We start from the raw sequence: 23,239 nt of genomic DNA, 5'->3' as shown, positions 1-23,239 counted from the left end.
TATTTTTTCCCCTTGTCCAGTCTCTTCCCACCTACATTCGCGACTCTTCCGACGCCCTCCGTCACTTTTAACAGTTTCCAGTTTCCTGGCCCCAACCGTCTCCTTTTCACTATGGACGTCCAATCCCTCTACACCTCCATCCCCCACCAGGACGGCCTTCAGGCGCTCCATTTCTTCCTTGAACAGAGGCCCAACCAGTCCCCATCCTCCACCACCCTCCTCCGTCTGGCTGAACTTGTTCTCACATTGAACAACTTCTCCTTTGACTCCACTCACTTCCTCCAAATTAAAGGTGTTGGTATGGGAACCCGCATGGGCCCTAGCTATGCCTGCCTGTTCATGGGATATGTGGAACATTCTTTGTTCCAGTCCTACTCGGGTCCCCTCCCTCACCTCTTTTTCCGGTACATCGATGACTGTATTGGTGCCGTTTCCTGCTCTCGCCCTGAACTGGATAAGTTCATTCACTTTACTTCCAATTTCCACCCTGCCCTCACCTTCACATGGTCCATCTCCGACTCTTCCCTTCCCTTCCTTGACTTCTCCATCTCTCTTTCTGGCGATCGGCTTTCAACAAACATCCACTACAAGCCCACCGACTCCCACAGCTACCTGGACTACACTTCCTCCCACCCCGCTTCCTGTAAGGACTCTATTCCATTCTCCCAGTTTCTCCGTCTCTGCCGCGTCTGTTCTGACGATGCCACCTTCCATACCAGTGCTTCCGACATGTCTTCCTTTTTCCTCAACCGAGGATTCCCCTCTACCGTGGTTGACACGGCCCTTGACCGTGTCCGTTCCATTTCCTGCACTTCTGCTCTCACCCCTGCCCCTCCCTCCCAGAACCACGATAGGGTTCCCCTTGTCCTCACCTTTCACACCACCAGCCTCCACATTCAACGGATCATCCTCCGCCATTTCCGCCACCTCCAACGTGATCCCACCACCAAACACATCTTCCCCTCACCTCTCCTTTCAGCATTCCGAAGGGACCGCTCCCTCCGCGACACCCTGGTCCACTCCTCAATCACCCCCAACAGCCCTGCTCCTTCACCTGGCACCTTCCCGTGCAAGCGCAGGAGATGCAACACATGCCCTTTTACCTCCTCCCTTCCCACTGTCCAGGGCCCCAAACACCCCTTCCAGGTGAAACAGCGATTTACTTGTACTTCTTGCAATTTAATATACTGTATTCGCTGCTCACGATGCGGTCTCCTCTACATTGGGGAGACCAAACGCAGATTGGGCGACCGCTTTGCGGAACACCTCCGTTCAGTCCGTACGGGTGAACCTGAGCTTCCGGTCGCCTGTCACTTTAATTCACCGCTTCACTCCCACTCTGATCTCTCTGTCCTCGGCCTATTACATTGTTCCAATGAAGCTCAACGTAAGCTCGAGGAACAACACCTCATCTTTCGATTGGGCACTTTGCAGCCTGCCGGACTCAACATTGAGTTCAACAATTTCAGATAATTATCCCTGCCCCCATTTTTCATGCAGTATGATTTTTGCCATTTCCATTTGCAACATTTTATCTTTCCTGCCTCTTACAAAAGTACAGGATGTTCTTCCTACTCCTTCCTCCCCTCCTAACCGCCCCCCCCCCCCCCACCCCGTCTCTGCACCTGCTTAATATCTGTTACATCTCCAACTTTTTCCAGTTCTGATGAAGGGTCCCAGACCTGAAACGTTAACTCTGTTTCTCTCTCCACGGATGCTGCCTGGCCTGCAGAGTATTTCCAGCATTTTCTGTTGTTATTTCTGATAATCTACATCCTAGGGTACTTAAGGAAGTGGCCCTAGAAATAGTAGATGCATTGCTGGTCATCTTCCAAAATTCTATAGACTCTGGAACAGTTCCCATGGATTGGAGGGTAGCTAATGTAACCCCACTATTTAAAAAAGGTGGGAGAGAGAAAACAGGGAATTATAGACTGGTAAGCCTGACATCAGTAGTGGGGAAAATGCTAGAGTCCATTATAAAAGATGTAATAGCAGAGCACTTGGAAAACAGTGACAGAATCCGACAGTGTCAGCATGGATTTACGAAAGGTAAATCATGCTTGACTAATCTACTGGAATTTTTTGAGGATGTAACTGGTAGAATAGATAAGGGAGAACCAGTGGATGTGGTGTATTTGGACTTTCAGAAGGCTTTCAATAAGGTCCCGCATAAGAGATTGGCGTGCAAAGTTAAAGCACATGGGGTTGGGGGTAAGGTACTGACTTGGATAGAGAACTGGTTGGCAGCCGGGAAGCAAAGAGTTGGAATAAACGGGCCTTTTTTCGAGTGGCAGGCAGTGACTAGTGGGGTACCGCAGGGATCGGTGCTAGGACCCCAGCTAGTCACTATATATATTAATGATCTAGACGAGGGAACTAGATGTAATATCTCCAAGTTTGCAGACGACACAAAGCTGGGTGGGTGTGTGTGCTGTGAGGAGGATGCCGAGAAACTCCAGTATGATTTGGACAGGTTGGGTGATTGGGCAGATGCAGTATAATGTGGATAAATGCAAGGCTATCCACTTTGGTGGCAAGAACAGGAAGACAGATTATTATCTGAATGGCAATAAATTGGGAAAAGGGGAAGTGCAACGAGACCTGGGTGTCCTTGTGCACCAGTCGCTGAAGGTAAGCATGCAGGTGTAGCAGACAGTTACGAAGGCAAATGGTGTGTTGGCCTTCATAGCGAGAGGATTCGACTACAGGAGCAAGGATGTCTTGCTGCAGTTGTACAGGGCCTTGGTGAGTATTGTGTGCACTTTGTCGCCTTACCTGAGGAAGGATGTTCTTGCCATGGAGAGAGTGCAGCGAAGATTCACCAGACTGATACCTGGGATGGCAGGAATGACGTATGAGGGGAGATTGGGTCGATTGGGCTTATATTCGCTAGAGTTTAGAAGAATGAGAGGGGATCTCGTTGAAACTTATAAAATTCTAACAGGACTAGACAGACGAGATGCAGGAAGAATGTTTCCGATGGCGGGGGAGTCCAGAACCAGGGGTCATAGTCTAAGGATAAGGGGTAAGCCATTTAGGACTGAGATGAGGAGGAACCTCTTCACCCAGAGAGTGGTGAACCTGTGGAATTCTCTACCACACAGGGCAGTTGAGGCCAGTTCATTAAATATATTCAAGAAGGAGTTAGATATATTTCTTAAGGCTAAAGGGATCAAGGGATATGGGGAGAAAGCAGGGACAGGGTACTGAATTTGGATGATCAGCCATGATCTCATTAAATGGCGGAACAGGCTCGAGGGGCTGAATGGCCTACTCCTGCTCCTATCTTCTATGTTTCTATGGTGTTGGAAGTGGAAAAAATTGACACCGTTGGTGTTGCACATCCCAAGTTGGAGCTAGTGTATGTTGTTGAAGAAATTAAAGGGTGTTTTACTCTGCAGCTGTGCTGTGTTTTAGACACATACTGAGTGATGCAGGTGGAAAAGTGATTCATTCGCCATCCTTTGCCTTGAGCACAAAATTCAACCCGTCGTCTCAAATGAAAAAAGCTATTGGAGTTCTTATTTTTTTAAAGTATTAGAACATGGGTTTGGATTTTAAAAAATGCTACCCATTTGCTGTAAGGTAGCTGCAACTGATTTGTGTCACTAACTGCATGAGCTACTTTCCCAGATCAGTAGTTTTTGTATTTGGGCCGGGCACAAAGACAATGCTGCTCTGACAAATGTTAATGTATCAGATACTGGAAGACCATGTTAAGTCAAATGGCATTTATAGTACTGTCTAGTATCCGTGTGACGAGTATATGAATTGTATATCGTGCGCTAATGTTGGAGGAGGCTCATTCAGTTTGTCCATTAAATTATTAAACTGCATCTGCCATACTCATACTTTTGTGTTCTATGTCACACGTATAGATCCAAGATGTACAACAACAACACAACTTGCATTTATATAGCGCCTTTAACGTAGTAAAACGTCCCATGGCGTAATGAGACAAAAGTAAGAGAGCTGGTGGTGTAAGTGCTGCTGCTTATCATCCAGGCAATGCTTGTGAAAATTTAAATGTAGTGCGTTGTTGGGAAAAGACCCATAAAACATTTGTTTCACCTGCAGATTGCCAGCAGGTCTGCCTGGGTTGATGGTTTTGATTTATAATACTAGCGCACTAATGTTGAAATAAAACCGTCTCCTACATTAATAAAGCAATTCAAAACAAGAAGAGTATTTATATTCCTAATAGGGATTCTCAACTACTAAATTGGACCTGAATCACAACTTTCCACGAAGAATTTTAGTGGCTTTACTTGCACACGTACTGCTGTCCCCATTCCTTTCTATTCCCCAACGTTAACTTTTAATTAGAACTTTTTTTTAATTGTTCTATTCCACGTAGCTATTCTAATCTCTCTTGCCGTTACTGTTTTTTTGTCTCTGCTCCCACTGTCCATTTTGGATGTAGGTGCAAGTTTCCTTTTAAGAAGCGAATTTTCATTGGCCTGTTTTTCTCCAGGCGATTGAAAGCTCATTTTGCTGCATATTGACATGGTCACATTATCGATGCAGCTGGATCAATCTTTGAAAGACAAATATCGATCCGAAGCCTCAGGGCTTCTGCGCACATGAATATTTCCCTGCAGCCAAACCGCGTTCTGGACAAGTGACCTTACCTTAGAGGATTAATTGCTGCAACTGCAACAGATGTTTCCATTCTTGTTCATTCTACATCCTCCACATACTGTAGGATTATAGCCCAGGTTGACAACTTCTGGGGAAAAATGAGCACGTACATGAAAGTGTTGTCGTCATGTTGCAGAGAGGCAGTGAGGCACATGGTACGTACTGCCACTTCCATAACATCGCCCATTTCCACCACTGCCTGAGCTCATCTGCTGAAACCCTCATCCACGCCTTTGTTATCTCTCAACTCGACTATTCCAACGCTCTCCTGGCCCACCTTCCACCTTCCTGAAACTTGAGCTCATCCACAACTGTGCTGCCCGTATCCTAACTCGCACCAAGTCCCATTCACCCATCACCTCTGTGCCCGGTGACCTACATTGGCTCTCGGTCTGACGACGCCTCAGTTTTAAAATCCTCATCCTAGTATTCAAATTCCTCCATGGCTTCACCCTTCTCTATCTCTCTAACCCCCCTACAGCTCTACAACCCTCCGATCTCTGCGCTCCTCCAGTTCTGGCCTCTTGCGCATCCCTGATTTTCATCGCTCCACCATTGGTGCTGTGCCTTCAGCTGGCTAGTCCCTTAGCTCTGGAATTCCCCGCCTAAACCTTTCTGCCTCTCTATCGCTTTCTCCTTTAAATCGCTCCTTAAAATCTACCACTTTGACCAAGCTTTTGGTCACCTGTCTTAATATCTCCTTATCTGGCTCGGTGTTGAATTTTATTTGCTAACACTCCTGTGAATCACCTTGGGACATTTTTACTACTTTAAAGGTGCTATATAAATGCAGGTGGTGGTTGTTGTTGTGATGTAGTCTTGTGTATAAAGCCCAGGACCTTTCATTATGCCAGTTCTTTTTACCAAGCTAACATTCTTTTTTGCTCCTCATGTTGGAACTCTCATTGCCAAATGTTTGGGGCAAGGTTTCCAGGAGTAGGCTAGATTAGATTGAGAGTATCTGCCATTCTGTTGATCACTCTGGCCTATTGGGGAATGTGTTGACATGATAGCATACTAGAAACATAGAAGATAGGAGCAGGAGTAGGCCATTCGGCCCCTCGAGCCTGCTCCGCCATTCAATGAGATCATGGCTGATCATCCAAATTCAGTACCCTGTCCCTGCTTTCTCCCCATATCCCTCGATCCCTTTAGCCTTAAGAAATATATCTAACTCCTTCTTGAATATATTTAATGAATTGGCCTCAACTGCCTTCTGTGGTAGAATTCCACAGATTCACCACTCTCTGGGTGAAGAAATTCCTCCTCATCTCTGTCCTAAATGGCTTACCCCTTATCCTTAGACTGTGACCCCTGGCTCTGGACTCCCCCGCCATCGGGAACACCCTTCCTGCATTTAGTCTGTCTAGTCCTGTTAGAATTGTATAAGTTTCAATGAGATCCCCTCTCATTCTTCTAAACTCCAGTGAGTATAAGCCCAATCTCCCCTCATGCGTCATGCCTGCCATCCCAGGTATCAGACTGGTGAATCTTCACTGCACTCCCTCCATGGCAAGAACATCCTTGCTCAGATAAGGCGACCAAAACTGCACACAATACTCAAGATGTGGTCTCACCAAGGCCCTGTACAACTGCAGCAAGACATCCTTGTTCCTGTACTCGAACCCTCTTGCTATGAAGGCCAACATACCATTTGCCTTTACTATACTATCCTGTCTTTTACACTGCAAGCATCCTAAATAAAGAGTAGGCATGTTTTTTTGGGTTGTATGATAACACCAGAAACCAATCCTATCCTCCTGAGGCAGCCATATGTAGACAAAAACTAGTGAAGAGCGTTAGCATCCCAGGGTGTTGGAATTTTACACGCAGCACAGACTGTATTACAGACAAGCTGTGTAGACACGGTACGTCTTTCATCACTGACTCACGCTGTAGCTCATTTGCTTCAAAAATAAACTTAAGTGCTGCCATAGCTTGGTCAGTGTGTTGACCAAGGCTGAGAACTCTTCGCTGCTGGCACCGAGTGCTCATCGGTACCGACCAGCACCGAGACATGCTGCTTAGGTGCTGTCCTGGTGAGATCAGCATGTTATTGGGCCTGAATTTGCTGTCGGAGGCTTCCCGCGGGCGCATGCCTCCGAACCGCAATAAAACCACGAACCTACCTGATGCTCCTGGATCCACGGAGACTCGCGTTCCTGGGCCTCTACACGTACGCATGCGTAAAGGCCCACGTATCCCAGGGGAGCATGCGGTTCGCAAGCGTTCCTGGGATCACGTGGGCCGGCCCCACCAATCAGAAAGGGGATTCCCATTATGGTTGAGGATTCCATTTACTTACGGAATCCCCATAAGCTTAATAGGAATCACCTTAAAAAAAATTAAAAAAAAAAAAAAATACATGTAGACATACTGAAATAAAAAAAAATAAAAAAAATAATAATAATTACATGTTTAAAATGAATTAAAATGCAATTTAATTAAACATTTAAAACAAAAATGTAATATTTTGAAAAATAACAAAACATTTTTCAAGAGGCCAAAAATAACAAACTTATTTTACAGGTTTTTGAATGTTAAAATGATTTTTAAAAATTTAATTTTAATATTTATTTAAACCTTTACGCTGGTAAAAGAAGGCCTTACACCTGCTTTTACCAGGCGTAAGAATTTCACGGGCATTCGCTGGGCAGTAGTTGGGCAAATAGCCCAACTCTCCGCCAGAGAATGTCCATTTCTCGGGGATGCGTATACATTCATAGGCCCCAGAAAATCTGGGCCATTATCTGGCAAAGTTTGAGAACTCGCTTGGTGCCAGGAATTCATTACTACTGATCAGCACGGAGATATCTGCATCAAATTCTATCCAGCACAGATGCATACATCTGATGCCTCCCTGGAGGTAATTACTAATTTCTCCCCAGGGTAACTGTTTGTCTAGTACAATACAATACAATACAAATCGCTTTATTGGCATGATAAGGTACATCTTATGTTGCCAAAGCATCAAAATACATTTATGGTTGAACACATAAACGCGGTTCCATTCATACAGTGTATAAACAGGTATATCCCTGAGTTTATAAATATATTTTCGCCTTGTTTATATATACTCTTGTCTTAGTTTACTGGTTGTCCCTCTGTTCATGGCAAGCTGTAACATAGTGTGCCGCCAGTGTTACACAGCTTCTCTCCTCCCCCAGTAGGAATGGGAGTTTTTGGTTGTCAGTCAGATTTCTGAATTCAGGGCATATTTGTGAGAATTTTTGATAGAAATTCTCTCTGATGCCCTGATATTTTCCACAGGCTGTGAGGAAGTGCATCTCTGTCTCAACTACTCCCTGACTGCAGTGAGAGCATATCCTGTCTTCTCTTGGCAGCCTGGTCTGCCTGTGTCTGCCTTTTTCGATCGCTAGGCTATGTTCGCTAAGTCTGTACCTTGTCAAGGTTCTTCTCAGTTTGTTATCCTTTACCATGGTCAGGTAATCAGCTATGTTGTATTGTCTGTTTAGGGCCAAGTAGCAATTGAGTTTGCTTTGGGTTTTTGTTGTTTCTGCCCAATATGACAGATATTTTTCCTTTTGCTTAGCGACGATTGTGTTGGGTCGAATTCTTTGTGTTACCCTGTCACTGTCCTGGGGCTGGTTATTGTTAGTATTGTTATTAGTTACTTTATTGAGTCCCAGGACTAGTTGACTGAGGGTATTCTTCTTTATGGTCAGCTCTTGGCATTTCAGGGCGTCGTAGTGATAGCATTGGGGGTTGCTCATTTGTAGGTGATTCCAAAATTTGGTGGCTCTTTTTTGGATAGTGATTATTAATGGGTATTGGCCTAGTTCCGCCCTGCATGCGTTGTTTACTGTTTTCCTTTGAGTCCGGAGGATACTTTTACAGAATTCCGCATGTAGGATCTCAATTGGGTGTTTGTCCCATTTTGCAAAATCTTGTTGTGTTAGTGGTCCCCAGACCTCACTGCCATAGAGTGCAATTGGTTCAATTACTGATTTGAAAATTTTGAGCCAAATGCTAATTGGGATTTCTATTTGGATTGATTTTTTGATGGCATAGAAAGCCCTTCTTGCTTTCTCTTTCAGTTCATTCACAGCCAGTTTGAAGTTTCCCGTAGAACTGATTTTTAAGCCCAAGTATGTGTAGTGAGTGGTTTGTTCAATTTTGGTTGTTCCTACTGTGAAATTTATTGTGGGTCCATGTTGTTTGGATCTTTGCTGGAACACAAGGACTTTGGTTTTTTGGGGATTTATTGTCAGGGCCCAAGTCTGGCAGTACGACTCCAGCAGGTCCAGGTTCTGCTGTAGACCCTCCTTAGTTGGTGACAGCAGAACCAGGTCGTCGGCATAGAGGAGGAATTTAACCTTGGATTCATATAGGGTGAGGCCGGGTGCTGTAGATTGTTCAAGTAGTTTTGCCAATCCATTAATGTAAATATTAGAGTGTCGGTGAGATTGGCGAGCCCTGCGTCACCCCCCGCCCCTGTGGGAAGTATTTTGTTTGTTTGTCTCCAATTTTAACTGCACATTTATTGTTTGTATACATTGATTTAATTACATATGTTTTCCCTCCTACCCCGCTTTCGATAAGTTTCAGGAATAAACCGTCATGCCAGATGGAGTCGAAAGCCTTCTGGAAATCTACAAAGCATGCGTAGATTTTGCTTTTGTTATGGTGAACGTGTTTGTCAATTAGGGTCTGTAGGGTGAAGATATGATCGGATGTTCTATAGTTTGGCAGGAATCCAATTTGGCTTTTACTCAAGACATTGTGCTCTTCAAGGAAGTTTATAAGTCTTTTGTTTATGATGCTACAGAATACCTTCCCCAGGTTACTGTTTACACAGATGCCTCGATAGTTGGGGTCGATTTTGTCCCCACTTTTGTATATGGGTGTTATGAGTCCTTTGTTCCAGATGTCAGGGAAATAACCGACACTCAGAACCAAGTTGAAGAGTTTTAGGATAGCCAGTTTCAGTTTGTCGTCTGCGTGTTTAATCATCTCGTTTAGTATGCCGTCTGTCCCGCAAGCTTTTCCTGGTCGCAGGTCCTTGAGTTTTTCAAGAAGTTCTTTTTCTGTTATTATGGCGTCTAGCGGGTTTTGGTTATCTTTTATGGCCATTTCAAGCTTTTCAAGTTTTTTGCGTATTTGGTGTTGCTCTGGTCCTAGTGTGTTTTTCTGGTATAATTTTTCAAAGTGGTTTACCCATGTGTCCCCATTTTGAATGGACAAATCGTCGTGTTGTTTTTTGTGTAGTGTTTTCAAGTTGTCCCAGAAACAATTCGACTCAATGGATTCCTCCATGGAGCTGAGTGTATTCTTAATAAATTGCTCTTTTTTGGTCCTGAGTGTGTTTCTGTATTGTGTTAGCGTCTGACAATAAGGCGTAATTCCTCGTTTTCTGGATGTCTGTGTTTTTGGTTTGATAGTTTTCTAAGTTTTTTCCTCATGTTATGGCAATCATGGTCAAACCATTTTTCATAGTTTTTTGTTTTGGGTTTGTTCTTGCGAGCTTTCAAGTTTGCATTTGTTGCCAAATTATCAAAAATATTGTTTAGTTTACTAACTGCCCGGTTTACGCCTTCTTTATTGTGAGTGTATATGTTATCCAGAAAGGTGTCTAAGAGAGCTTGAGTTGATGCATTGCTAATTGTTTTCTGGTATTTTTCCGTGTCGTTTTTGGCCCATCTGTACGATTTTTTGGTGTTGTACAGTTTACTGGGTTGTGTTTCTATGTTGTTTGTTTCTGTCTTTTTGAGAAACATAGTAATTTGACTGTGATCTGACAGTGTTGTTTGTGGTTTGACTGAATGCTCTGAAAGAGGATGGGTCCAAGTCTGTAATCATATAGTCTACTGTGCTGCAGCCAAGAGGTGAGCAGTAGGTCGATCTTCCTAGGAGGTCTCCTATGAACCTACCATTGACAATGTACAGACCCAGGTTTCGACAGAGCTGTAGTAGCTGTTTACCGTTGGTATTTGACTGCTTGTCGCAGTTATGCCTGTATGGAAGGGAAGGGATGTCAAAGTGGTTATTCCCGAATACGTAATTGTTTCCCTGATTATTGGTGAAGTCTGGTTCTTCGCCCGTTCTTGAATTGAGGTCCCCACAGATCAACACGTTCCCCTGGGCCTGGTATTGGATAATTTCCCCCTCCATGTTGGAGAAGGTGTCCTCTTTGTAGTACGGGGAATCGATTGGAGGGATATAAAGTGCGCAAATGTAAACATCTTGGGTGTTTGAGATAATCTCCCTCTCAAGTTTGAGCCACATATGGTTTTCGCCCTTTTTTATAAATTTGATGTAATTCTTAAGTTCTGTTTTAAACCAGATCAGTATGCCTCCGGAGTCTCTGCCTTGGGTTACACTTGGTAATTTATTGGAGGGGACCACCAGCTCAGTGTACCCTTGGGGACAGCCAGTGTGTCCTTTTCCTTTATACCAAGTTTCCTGTAAAATGATAATATCTAGATCTTTAGTTTCCTCTATGAACTCTGGGGTCCTACTCTTCACTTCTCGCAGTGAAGAGCGTAGACCTTGGATATTCCAGGTCGAAATATATAAGGATTTCATGTTAAGTTAAGTAACTGAGGATGCCCTTCCAGACTCTGATCCCTCAGCTCATAGGTCCTGATGATGCTCAGGATTGTACCACTGCCACAATCCAGGCACGGTTTGGCACCAGGTACTCATTGGACTCTCTTCCCTCACGGTTATAGCCAATGCATCTGTGGTACCATGGTACTGGTTTAAATATGCCGCACCGTGTGGTGGATTTTCGTAATAGCGCTGATTCATATGCATACTGGTCTACTTGATGGTGGGCTTGCATCGTGATTCCTGTTCTAATTGCCAAATCATGCTTCCACCACCCCCAAACAATCTGCCTGCCATACGTTGTGTCTACATTTTGAAGTTCAAAAACAGTTTCCTCGAGTAAATTGACAGTGTGTGTGATGTCTTATGTAACATGAAGTGCCGCAGAGCCAGCACTAAATGTGGCAGGTCTCCTTAATTCACTTGTGCATTTGGATAATAATCAGCCCAGGTTACGATACTGGCTTACTATAGCTGCGACAGTCATGTGTGCATATTCCAAGTTCCTTTGTTTTCTTTTAGGCAAGTAATGCTCCAGCAAAACGAAAGGGCTAATATTACAATTTCTTCTTTGTTTTCGAGACTTTGACCCATTGTTGTATTGCCCTTGAGAAATTCTTACCTATAATTAGATCTGCTTGAAATGTTGTTGAAGGGTAGTCTGAAATGAAATACTCCCATGACATTTTGTAGAAGACTTTACTTTCAAGTGAAATGTTATCTGTTGCGAAGTGCTTTTATAGTACTTTTGGTTCTAACCGAATGCATTTCAATGACAAATGCACAGTAACTGGGTTTCCGTATATTTCAAGGTGTACGTTTTTATTTTTCGTTCATGGGATGTGGGCGTCGCTGGTAAGGCCAGCATTTATTGCCCATCCCTAATTGCCCTTGAAAAGGTGATGGTGAGCCACCTTCTTGAACCGCTGCAGTCTGTGTGGTGAAGGTACTCCCACAGTGCTGTTAGGGAGGGAGTTCCAGGATTTTGACCCAGCCACTATGAAGGATCGGCGATATACTTCCATGTCAGGATGGTGTGTGACTTGGAGGGGAACTTGGAGGTGGTGGTGTTCCCATGTGCCTGCTGCCCTTGTCCTTCTAGGTGGTAGAGGTCGCGGGTTTGGGAGGTGCTGTCTTTGCAGTTTAATTACATCCAGAATATTATTGACAGCAGCTAATTTAAAAATTGCTGATTTAAGTTCAGTTTTAAATTTCAATTTTATTTTATCAATAATTTAGTGACTTCAGATAGTTTGAAATAATTTAATGACTTCAGATAGTTTGGGGTCGATTTTCAGTGAGGCGGGCTTTTAGGCGTGCGGGGGGGCTAAAATCCCGAATTCGGGGGTCCCGACACCATCCTGCACAGAACCCGCCTCCATGTAAGTTTCAAAGGAGGCGGGTACCCGCCCCGCACTGGGACCCGCCGACCCGAGGCGGGAAGGGATTAGTGCCAAGTTAGAGTTGTCGGGTTGAAGGACTTGGAGGGGTCGAGATGTCGGTGTTCAGGTGAGTGATGGCTGCATGAGCGCAAAGGTAAGTGTGTTTGGTGTGTCTAAAGTGTGTAAAGAAGTTTAAATTACCTGTACTTACCTTTACAGCCTTCCTTCCTCTAGGTTTCGGGAGTCCATCATTCAGCCGGCACAGAAAGCAGAATGGCTGCGATCTGTCAAAAGTGACAGCCTGCAGCTTTCAGTACCGGCGAGATTTCTAACTGAGTCTGTGTAGAAGGACTCAGGTGAGAAGTAAGACTGTCAGTGTTTGACAGCTTCAAACAGCTGTGAAACACTGATATTTCATCTGTCAACACGCCTTGACAGTTGAAATTTCAGTCTGTGACGTCACCTGTTGCCGGGTGGCCCTTAATTGACCTTGTTGAGCCCGCCCAGTGGGCTCAGCAGGCCAATCAAGTGAAAATCGCGTGGATTGGCCGCATCTTGATGGAGGCGGGACTACAACCCCAAAAGTTGGAGTCCCGCCTCCTTCCCGACTTCTGAATGAAAATCCAGCCCGTTAAGTCAGTTCCGCCCCACCTTGTTCAGACATGGATTCAAGCTAATTTACACTTCAAAATCCTTGGATAAATACGAATTCTGAAAGTATTGCTATTAAAGTCAGCTCTCAATGAAGGGTGCTTAAGGACAATATGAAGTTTATTTAAAGAACAGGCTTTGAATAATTGGATTACAAGCATTTTTAAAGTAGAACAGTCACTACCACAGGAGGGGGGAGGAGGGGCGAGAAATAATTCTCTCCTTTGTGTCCTGTATTATATCTAGTTACCAACGTGTTCTTACTTTAACAGGTGCTCTGGTGGATCAGGCAGTTTTTGAAGAATTTATTAGAAACCACCTTCCTCAGTTGACTGACCACATGGCGGATATGACTTTTTTTTCATCAGTCTCCTTGTCCTGGTTTCTCACCATCTTTATTTCCGTGTTGCCCATTGAGAGTGCGGTAAATGTCGTTGACTGCTTTTTCTATGATGGTATAAAGGCAATCCTGCAGGTGGGCCTGGCGGTTCTAGATTATAACATGGACAAGTTGGTTCTCTGCAAAGATGATGCTGAAGCGGTGACTATTTTGAACAAGTATGGCTCTTCAAGTTTAATTTTTCTTTACTATAAATTCTCAGTGCTATTTAAATGTCTGCCAAAAGAGAGAGATTTTTGCACAAAGGAGTCAGGATGAAGTGTAGTCTTCAGGTGAAATGAGGTTTAAGGGTGGGGGATTATTGGACCAGGGCGCACAGATGTAATTCAGTCCCCATTTTGAAGTCATATGTTCTGTTTATATTTTTAAACTTCTATTATGAATTCTAGTGTCTACATTTATAATACTGCCTCCGTAAACTTGTAATTACATCCTCCTACCAATTGGGGTACTAAAGCACCTGTACCAGAGGGAGCGTGTACTTAGTGTGACAAGTTTATATATTCTTACATATAAGTTTGAGATATATAGATGTGTGTGTGTGCGCGCGCTCTATGCTCCTCCAGGGCCCACAAAATAATCTGGGTCACTATCGCCCCGGGACTCCTACCCTCTACAATTGCGAGCCCCCCCACCCCACCTTTGCGACTACAGGGGTACGGTAGTATAGTGTTATGTTACTGGACTTGTAATCCAGAGGCCCGGACTAATGATTCGGAGACATGAATTCAAATCCCACCACGGCAGCTGGGGAATTTAAATTCAGTTAATTAAATAAATCTGGAATTTAAAAAAAAAAAAGCCAGTATCAGTAATGGTGAACATGAAACTACTGGATTGTCATAAAAACCCATCTGGTTCACTAATGTCCTTTAGGGAAGGAAATCTGCTGTCCTTACCTGGTCTGACTTGTATTTGACTCCAGACCCACAGCAATGTGGTTGACTCTTAACTGCTCTCTGAAATGGCGGCTCACCACCACCATCTCGAGGATCATTAGGGATGGGCAATAAATGTTAGCTTTGCCAACGACGCCTGCATTCTGTGAATGAATTTTAAAAAACTTACCTTGCTGGCAGCTACCCCGGCCTGATCTTGAGATCCCCATCCGGCGAGCTGCACTGGGATGCCTGATTGGTGCCCCCGCAGCTCATCTGCCAGGTTTAAGTGAAGCCGGGACCTAAAAGTTTACAGGTGCCTCTTGACCACCGGAGTGAATGGCCAACTCGTGCACTCCCGAAAGTCAGTCACCCAAAAGTCAAAATAGACCCCCGTCGAGTCCAAAATTAGTTCTCCCTTCCCTGACCACCGCACGAAACATTTCAGTGTGGTTTATAGAATTTTAATTTAGAGATATTTTCAAAGAATATTTGTAGAATTCATCTAGCACGCTTTGTGATTGTGGACAAGATTTAACTCGTGCGCTCAGTTTGAGGGTTCTGCCTTGCTCCTTTTAATGGTCAGCTACATACTGGTTTTAATGACTCTTTCAATAAGCAATACCAAATTTCCTTACAGGTTTTTTGATAATGTTACTAACAAGGACAGCCCTTTACCGCCAATGACGCATCATCCCCCGATAGGCAGTGACAACCAGCATCCTCAACCGAAAGTTGACATAACTGAACTTATCAGGGAATCGTATGAGGTTGGTGAAAAAGACTGATGCTACGGCTGTGTAAATATGTAAAAAATCGATAATGCAGAAACAAGACTGTTACGCCAATCTGAGTATCACTGAGAGACGGGCACTGCTTGAACCTGGGAAAACAAGATGATGTCGGGATCTCCTTCCACTGGACTCCACTCCGAATTCTCCAACCACGTCTCCCTACCCCCTCCGCTCCCCCTCCCCACCCAAAAAGAGAGTGTGATGCTAGTCAAAGTAGCCCAAAAAAGTGGGTAGCAAGGCCTCCCAAGTTTTTAATCTGCAGAATGGTGCTCCTGTGTTACAATCCAAAATAGGCCCCTTTGCACAAGAATCTTCACAACCACAATCCTCTGTTAATGAATGGCCAAAGTGGCTGTCGGTGCAGTTTTATGTCACGTATTTTAATTGTTGATGGCATTCAGTATATTGATTTATATTATTGCTGCTGCCAAATGGTTGTAGGAGGATGGTGTATAAGGGCTGAATTGTTGATGTATATTTCTTGCACCAGTTTTAAAAATATTATGAGACATGACAAATATTGCCTTAATGCAACAAGCCTCAAACGTGTCTGAGAACATTGTTTTTCAAGAGCTGTACACTTTTAGTTCATAGTTTAAAACTTGGTTTTGATATTCAGTGCCATAACACACAACAAAATTTAAGCAAGAGCAAGTGTCTGATGATGTTGGTCTTGAGTTAATAGTCTTTCAAATGATAGAAGCTAATAAAAGAAATGCACTTTACCCCATTGAATTGAAGACCTGTACCACATTGTAACCTGCCGCTGCATGAGCAGTGAGCGTTGACTCGCTCGCTGCATTTCACTTCCTACCCTCTTGTGAAGTGGTATCCCTTCACTGAAGGCCCATCTGCCCTTCCGTTGATCTGTTGCTAAGGTTGTTGTTCAGTGACCTCCTTTAAAGAGTATTCAGTGACTTGTCCTTTCTGTCTCCACTGAATGAGTTTGCTCCTTCTCTCCAGGGTGTTCTATCAATAATGATATAAAAATGCATGCTAATATTCCCTGTAACTGACCAAGTAAAATTATAGACCATTACCATAACTACTAATTGGGGAGGATGTAAGACTATTTATATTTAATTTCAGGGTTTTTTTTCTACATCAGTAAAACATTTGAAGTTTTTTTTTTATTACTGCAGAAGTATGGTGATATTCGATCAATGGAAGTTGAGAGTATGCGACGTAGGAACAGACTGTATGTGATTCAGACTCTAGAAGACACCACAAAACAGAATGTGGTAAATTCTGTTTTGCCTTTTAATGAGTGAATGCATGTGTAGTGTATTAAATTATTCACATACTGTGTGGTTAATGGGGGTTACTCTTTGGAGCTAAGGGTGGTTGAGTTTGTTTTGCTTCAAGCATTTTTGGCATTCAGTGACTTACTTAGCTCTGCATTCTCTCGAGTGTATTGCTTGTAAACTATCTTCAGCACTTAATCATGATGTAGGAGTTCAAATATCTGCCAAATATTTAGAAAGTGTTTTAATTAAGCCCAACAAACAATTCCTTTGAGTGCAGGATAGGCAGGCAGTCTGCTCTCAGGTCTGTTCTTTAACCAGATGATACATCAAAGCAGCTTGGATGAACACTCGAACTTTCTCTCCCTGTTTCTGGGGAAAACTCCTCGCCTCGCTGTTGGTGCCTCTTTTCACCTTGCTGTACTTGGCCACTTTCTTCTCCCCATTGTCCTGATGGCTCTGCTACTGAGATCAGGAGTTCATGCTGAGACTCCAGTGTACATCTCTGTCTGCAGTCTGTTAAATGCTCAGGTGTGTTCTATTGCTGGGCAACCTTTACATACAAACAGATAAAGATGAGGGCCAGGAAAAGATCAGCTGTTCCATCAAGCCTGTCCTACATTGCCATGGTGTGATTTATACGCAACATCAGCCCCATCCGCCAATGCCAATGTCAACACACTCGCCCAGCAATCTCCCAGGAGAGGCAGAAGAGAAAGAACTCTAGGCCAATTTATGGAAAAACTCTGGAAAATTCCTTACTGACCCCAAACCCCCTCTTTTTTCTCCCCCCCCCCCCCCCCCCCCCCCCATTCCCCAAATGGCATCAAACAAGTTCCAGGAGACTACAGTGATGGGGAGCCACCCTCTTCACCCTCTTCACCTGAAGAAGGAGCAGCGCTCCGAAAGCTTGTGATTTCAAATAAAGCTGTTGGACTATAACCTGGTGTTGTGTGACTTCTTACATTTGTCCACCCCAGTCCAACTCCGGCATCTCCACACCATTATAATATTCAGGCACTAACTGCTTTGTGTGTCTGAAACATAGATTCAAATCCAAATAAATTTAACTTGGTCCTCATTTCTCTTTCTGGACTCTCTGTTTACACACGTTACTTGTGTTGTATGGATTAAGTGAGAGCGATTGTGCATGACTTTAGTGTGTTTTACTGAAAATTAATACAGACATTGAAGTTCCAGCTCTGTTAACTCGATTGGCATTTATTGTATTATTTACAGGCAAATTACTCTTGCCTGGCATAGTAAAGTCTGTTCATTTCTATTGTTAAGATCAGTACCAGTCTACATTATGCTCTAAGCTGCCTCTTTATTGCCAGTTTTGATCCATGTCTTATTTTCTAGGACAACATTTATCCATTTTATGTTGCACAAGTTTCTAAATCTATCACTGTCATTATTGTGGTTATATCCTGGATCAGCAAAGAAATTATCTTTGACCTGCAGTGTTCAACTTTAATGCATGTAGAAAATCAGAGGTTCCAGAATAATAACTTTTAGAATATTTCTATTTGATCAAATATTTGACAAATTATGAATAACTTGTTTATTTTTGAATTGTCTGTCTCGTAATTGTGAATGACCTTGGTCCATACTGATTGAATGAATTTGGGCTCTATCAGACAATGAATATTGCAATCTGATTTGGACATGCCGTATTAAATCTTGCTGTGCTGCGTTTAACTTTGTGAACCTTTTGTGTGTGTTTTAGCTGCGGGTTGTATCTCAGGAAGTGATGTTCAGCCCTAAAGAACTGGAAGACCTCTTCGAGCTGTTTAAGGTCACTTGAAATCCATTTGTCATTTTTGTAAATTGTTTGAATACTTTAGTCAAATTCTGTCATGCATTTTTCCTACAAGGTGATATAAAATCTTGCATCGAGCAGACATCTGTCACTCACACCTTTTTTTAAAAGTGTGGTACAGGAAACTCTCGTTTAAACAGCACCTAAATATCCGGAATTCCCTAATAACCGGCAAAATTCATACTCCGAAAACAGCACCTCAATAACCGGAAATGTTGCCGAGTCCGAGTCTCCTGTGGTGGCCGAGTTGGTCAGTGGGGGTAGTTCTCCAAGCTGCCACTACTCGGCTTCTTGGCGCTGTCGGAAGTCTCTTCCAATCCACCATCCACTTAAAACAACATTCTGTAGGTGAGTACCCAATTATACTGCACATTTCTTGATTTTTTATTTTAGTTTGTTAAAAGTAGCCTCGGTAGATATACCTCTCCGTTATCTGGAATTTTTAATCAACCGACACCATCCTGGTCCCGTTGGTGCCGGATACGAAAGAGTTTCCTGTACCTCAGAAGTGTTTGTCAGGGCTTTACACATTTATAGGACAAAAAGCAGCGGCTCAAATAATCACTTATCTCTTGCGATGCCAATTAAATATTTGTTCAGAAATCAGTAAGTTCCACTAAACTGAACCAGGAAACCGATCTGATTGTTCAAACTATTTCTTGACGCTTTTTGACTGCCATTTTCTCTTTTTTACTCGGGTCAGTGTATACAACTGGTAATAACATTTATAACATAAGGTGCAGAACAAGCGCGTACTTCTGGTCAAAAAATAACGCACAGAACCCACCCTTTTGAAATGCTGGAAGATGTTTCTCTTGCACATCCCCGAGTTTAATCGCTCCCCCCATTGGTGGCCGTGCCTTCAGATGCCCAGGCCCCGAGTTCTGAAATTCTCTACCTAAACCTCTCCACCTTTCTTTCCTCCTTTAAGACTCTCCTTAAAACCTACTTCTCTGTCCTAATATCTCCTTATGTGGCTCAGTGTCAAATTTTGTTTGATAATCACTCCTGCGAAGCACCTTGGGATGTTTTGCTATGTTAGAGGTGCTCTGTAAATGCAAATTGTTGTTCTTCTCTGTCCCTCTCTGTGCCTGTGTCTCTCTGTCTGTATGGCGCTCTCCCCCTCTCTCCCCTCTTTGTCTCTGTGCCTCCCCCTTGCTGTGCGCTCCTTTCACTCTGCAGGAATTTTTCTTGGTTGCCATGAGAAGTAGGTTGCCACAGTGTACTTTGGGTGTTTGTGTTGCCACAGGAGTTAAAATTAGAACTCCCATTGTGCATCTTTGTTGAATTTGTTGGATGTTACTGGCACCCAAAGCCCAGGTAAAACTTCCAGTTCAGGCCTCAGGCAAAAGGGCAGGGTCATATGGGGGAAACTTATTGCAGACATTTGGAATACCAAATTACCAATTTTGTGAGTAAGTTTAGTAAATTGTGTTATCTTGTAAATGTTTTTAGCTGTATGTACTAATCCTAAGTGAAGAAAGAAAATGGAGACCAGAAACCGTGTAAAGAATGTTGCGCCATGTATTCGATTTGTGGTAATTGCCCATTCATAACCTGTAGCCTTGGGGGTGTGGGAGGAAGAGAGAGAATGTATGGCTTAATTTAACGCTGTTTAACTTGTTCCTAATTTGGACTTTATGCTACTTGTGATTTGCTCGCATTTAGTCAGTCTAATATTTTGACTTAACTGGGAAATTGTTACTTGAGCCAACTACATTTTTTGAGGGAGGGCTCTACAGGTGGCGGAACAGGCTCGAGGGGCTGAGTATTCGACTCGTGTTCCTACGCTGTGCGACGCATTGGAGTTGTGATATCTTCTGAAAGGCGTGACGCTGTATGCACACTACTTTAAATTATATAGGTTACCAATGATCACTATCCACAATTGTGATATAAACATTTTCTTGAATTTAACTTTTTTTAAATAAAGCATTGCCACTATCAACATGACATTAATTTGTGCATTTAACTTCCCATAATCAAAAAAGCTCCATATCTGGCACTTCATCGCCAGATCTGGCATGAACCACATAACGAATTATTGGGTCCTGCTCTCGTCTGCCAAAATTGCTCACTATTCCAGAATCATTCTGGAATGTAAAGGTAAACTCCGGCTCCTATTCTCTACTGCTAACCATCTTCTTAAACCCCTCTCCCCTGTCGTCTCCACCCTCACCTCCGATAACAACTGTGAGGAGTTCATGGACTTCTTTGTCTCCAAGATTGAGACCATCCATTCAGCTGCCTCTGCCACTTCCCTTCCTTCCCCTAGCCCACTGGGCCAAACTTCTTCTAAGGTTCCCCCTTGCCCGAGCCCTGAACTCACATCTTTCTCCAGTTTCTCTCCGATCTCCCCTCATGACCTCTGCGCTCATCTGGTCCATGAGACCCACCTCCTGCTCCCTCGACCCTATTCCCACCAAACTGCTGACCACCCAACTTGCTTTTCTGGCTCCCATGTTAGCTGATATTATTAACGTTTCTCTCCTGGTATTGTTAAAGGTACTTTCCCCCTCTCCCTCAAATCTGCCGTCATCACCCCTCTCCTCAAAAAACCAACCCTTGACCCCTCCGTCCTTGCAAACTACTGCCCCATCTCCAACCTCCCTTTCCTCTTTTTAAAGTCCTTGAATGTGATAGCGCCTCCCAAATCTGTGCCCATCTTTCCCACAATTCCATGTTTGAATCTCTCCAATCAGCTTTCCGCCCTTGCCACAGTACCGAAACGGCTCTCATCAAAGTCACAAATGACATCCTTTGTGACTGTGACAAAGGTAAACTATCTCTCTTCATCCTCCTTGACTTGTCTGCAGCTGTTGACATGGTTGATCACTCCATCCTTTTCCAACGCGCCTCCACCGTTGTCCAGCTGGGTGGGACTGCACTCGCCTGATTCCATTCTTATCTATCTAATCGTAACCAGAGAATCACCTGCAACGGCTTCTCTTCCCGCTCCCGCATCGTTACCTCTGGTGTCACCCAAGGATCTATCCTTGGCCCCCACCTGCAACATCTACATGTTGCCCCTTGGCGACATCATCCAAAAACACAGCATCAGTTTCCACATGTACGCTGACGACACCCAGCTCTACCTCACTACCTCTTCCCTCGACCCTTCCACGGTCTTTCAATTGTCAGATTGCTTGTCCGACATCCAGTTTTGGATGAGCAAAAATTTTCACCAATTAAATATTGGGAAGACCGACGCCATTGTTTTTGATCCCCGCCACAAACTCCGTTCCCTAGTCACTGACTCCATCCCTCTCCCTTACATCTGTCTGAGGCTGAAATGCACACTGTTCGCAACCTTGGTGACATATTTGACCCTGAAATGAGCTTCCGACGCAATATCCGCAGCATAACAAAGACCGCCTATTTCCACTTCCGTAACATCGCCCGCCTCCGCCCTTGCCTCAGCTCATCTGCTGCTGAAGCCCTCATCCATGCCTTTGTTACCTCTAGACTTGACCATTCCAACCCACTCCTGGCTGGCCTCCCACATTCCACCCTACGTAAACTTGAGGTCGTACAAAACTCGGCTGCTCGTGCCCTAACTCGCACCAAGTCCCGTTCACCCATCACTCCTGTGCTCGCTGACCTACATTGGCTCCCGGTTAAGTAGCGCCTTGATTTCAAAATTCTCATTCTTGTTTTCAAATCCCTCCATGGCCTCGCCCCTCCCTATCTCTGTAATCTCCTTCAGCCCCACAACCTCCCCGAGATACCTGCGCTCCTCTAATTCTGCCCTCTTGAGCATCCCTGATTATAATCGCTCAACCTTTGGTGGCCGTGCCTTCTGTTGCCTGGGCCCTAAGCTCTGGAATTCCCTGCCTAAACCTCTCCGCCTCTCTTTCCTCCTTTTAAGACGCTCCTTCAAACCTACCTCTTTGACCAAGCTTTTGGTCACCTGCACTAATTTATCCTTCTGTGGCTCGGTGTCAAATTTTTAGTCTTAAAATACTCCTGTGCAGCGCCTTGGGATGTTTTACTATGTTGAAGGTGCTATATAAATACAAGTTGTTGTTCAGTAACACAGTATCGCGTGTATTGAATGAACTGGTGATAATTTAGCTTTAGGTAAAGCAGGACCTCATGACTTTTTTCATAGATTCTCAACCTTGAGCTGTACTTATTCCTCACTTCTTTTCAATCTATATATAAAGTTGTAACCCTTTGTTGGAATCTATACAACCCATTCTTCAAAAACCTGCCTTGTCTAACAAGGTTTGTTCAATATGACTAGAGCAATTATCTTTTGATCTGAGAGTCTTAAATATTTCTCTCTCCCTTTTTTGCAGAAGGAGCATTTTTTAAGTTGCTACTGGATTCCACACAGTCCAGCGCTCCAGCACCATGACTCCAGTCTCCCATATCTAGAGCAGTACCAGATTGACAGTAAACAGTACTGCATGCTGTTCATGCACCTGAGTCCGTGGGCCCACTCTGCAAATGCAGACTCGTTAGCACTGTGGAGTTTCCGGCTTATGGATGAGAACACTGACTGTCTCATCAATTTCAAAGAGTTTTCATGTGTTCTCGGTAAAACATTTTGCTTTTCAAACTGTGGATATCTTTTTTAGAGCTTGATATTTTGCCATAAGCAATTCCTGTGTAATGTGATGGGAGGATATCTGTACATGAACATGTTTTAACCTTTTGATATTTCTGGAATCTCGAGTCTGCAGTGCAACTGTAGAGACCGTGTAAAGGCGGTATTGCTTCATATCGAAGCTGCAGTTAATAGTGTACGTGCAGCCTAAATCTGAAATCAAGAGACTCCCTAAAGGAGGAATTCAGTCAGTAGATTTTGGGTTCCTTTTTATATTTAAAAAAAAAAAAAATCAGCAGACT

General features: G+C 43.8%; 1 protein-coding gene across 2 annotated transcripts in view; it reads left to right on the top strand.

Moving 5' to 3' along the window:
- The window catches only part of tbc1d8b (TBC1 domain family member 8B), a 97,110-nt gene that overhangs the window by 47,408 nt on the left and 26,463 nt on the right, over positions 1 to 23,239 (top strand). For both annotated transcript variants that reach the window (XM_086001720.1, XM_086001710.1), the window contains 5 exons: positions 13,520 to 13,805; positions 15,166 to 15,295; positions 16,462 to 16,560; positions 18,293 to 18,361; positions 22,687 to 22,927. In XM_086001720.1, coding sequence (XP_085857846.1) covers positions 13,520 to 13,805; positions 15,166 to 15,295; positions 16,462 to 16,560; positions 18,293 to 18,361; positions 22,687 to 22,927 — 825 coding nt within the window. The remainder of the gene's footprint in view (positions 1 to 13,519; positions 13,806 to 15,165; positions 15,296 to 16,461; positions 16,561 to 18,292; positions 18,362 to 22,686; positions 22,928 to 23,239) is intronic.

Source organism: Somniosus microcephalus, chromosome 1 (genome assembly GCF_052327205.1).
Source record: "Somniosus microcephalus isolate GS21.2 chromosome 1, FLI_Smic_1.0, whole genome shotgun sequence".
NCBI classification, from domain to species: domain Eukaryota; kingdom Metazoa; phylum Chordata; class Chondrichthyes; order Squaliformes; family Somniosidae; genus Somniosus; species Somniosus microcephalus.
This window is presented reverse-complemented; position numbering and strand designations above follow the sequence as displayed.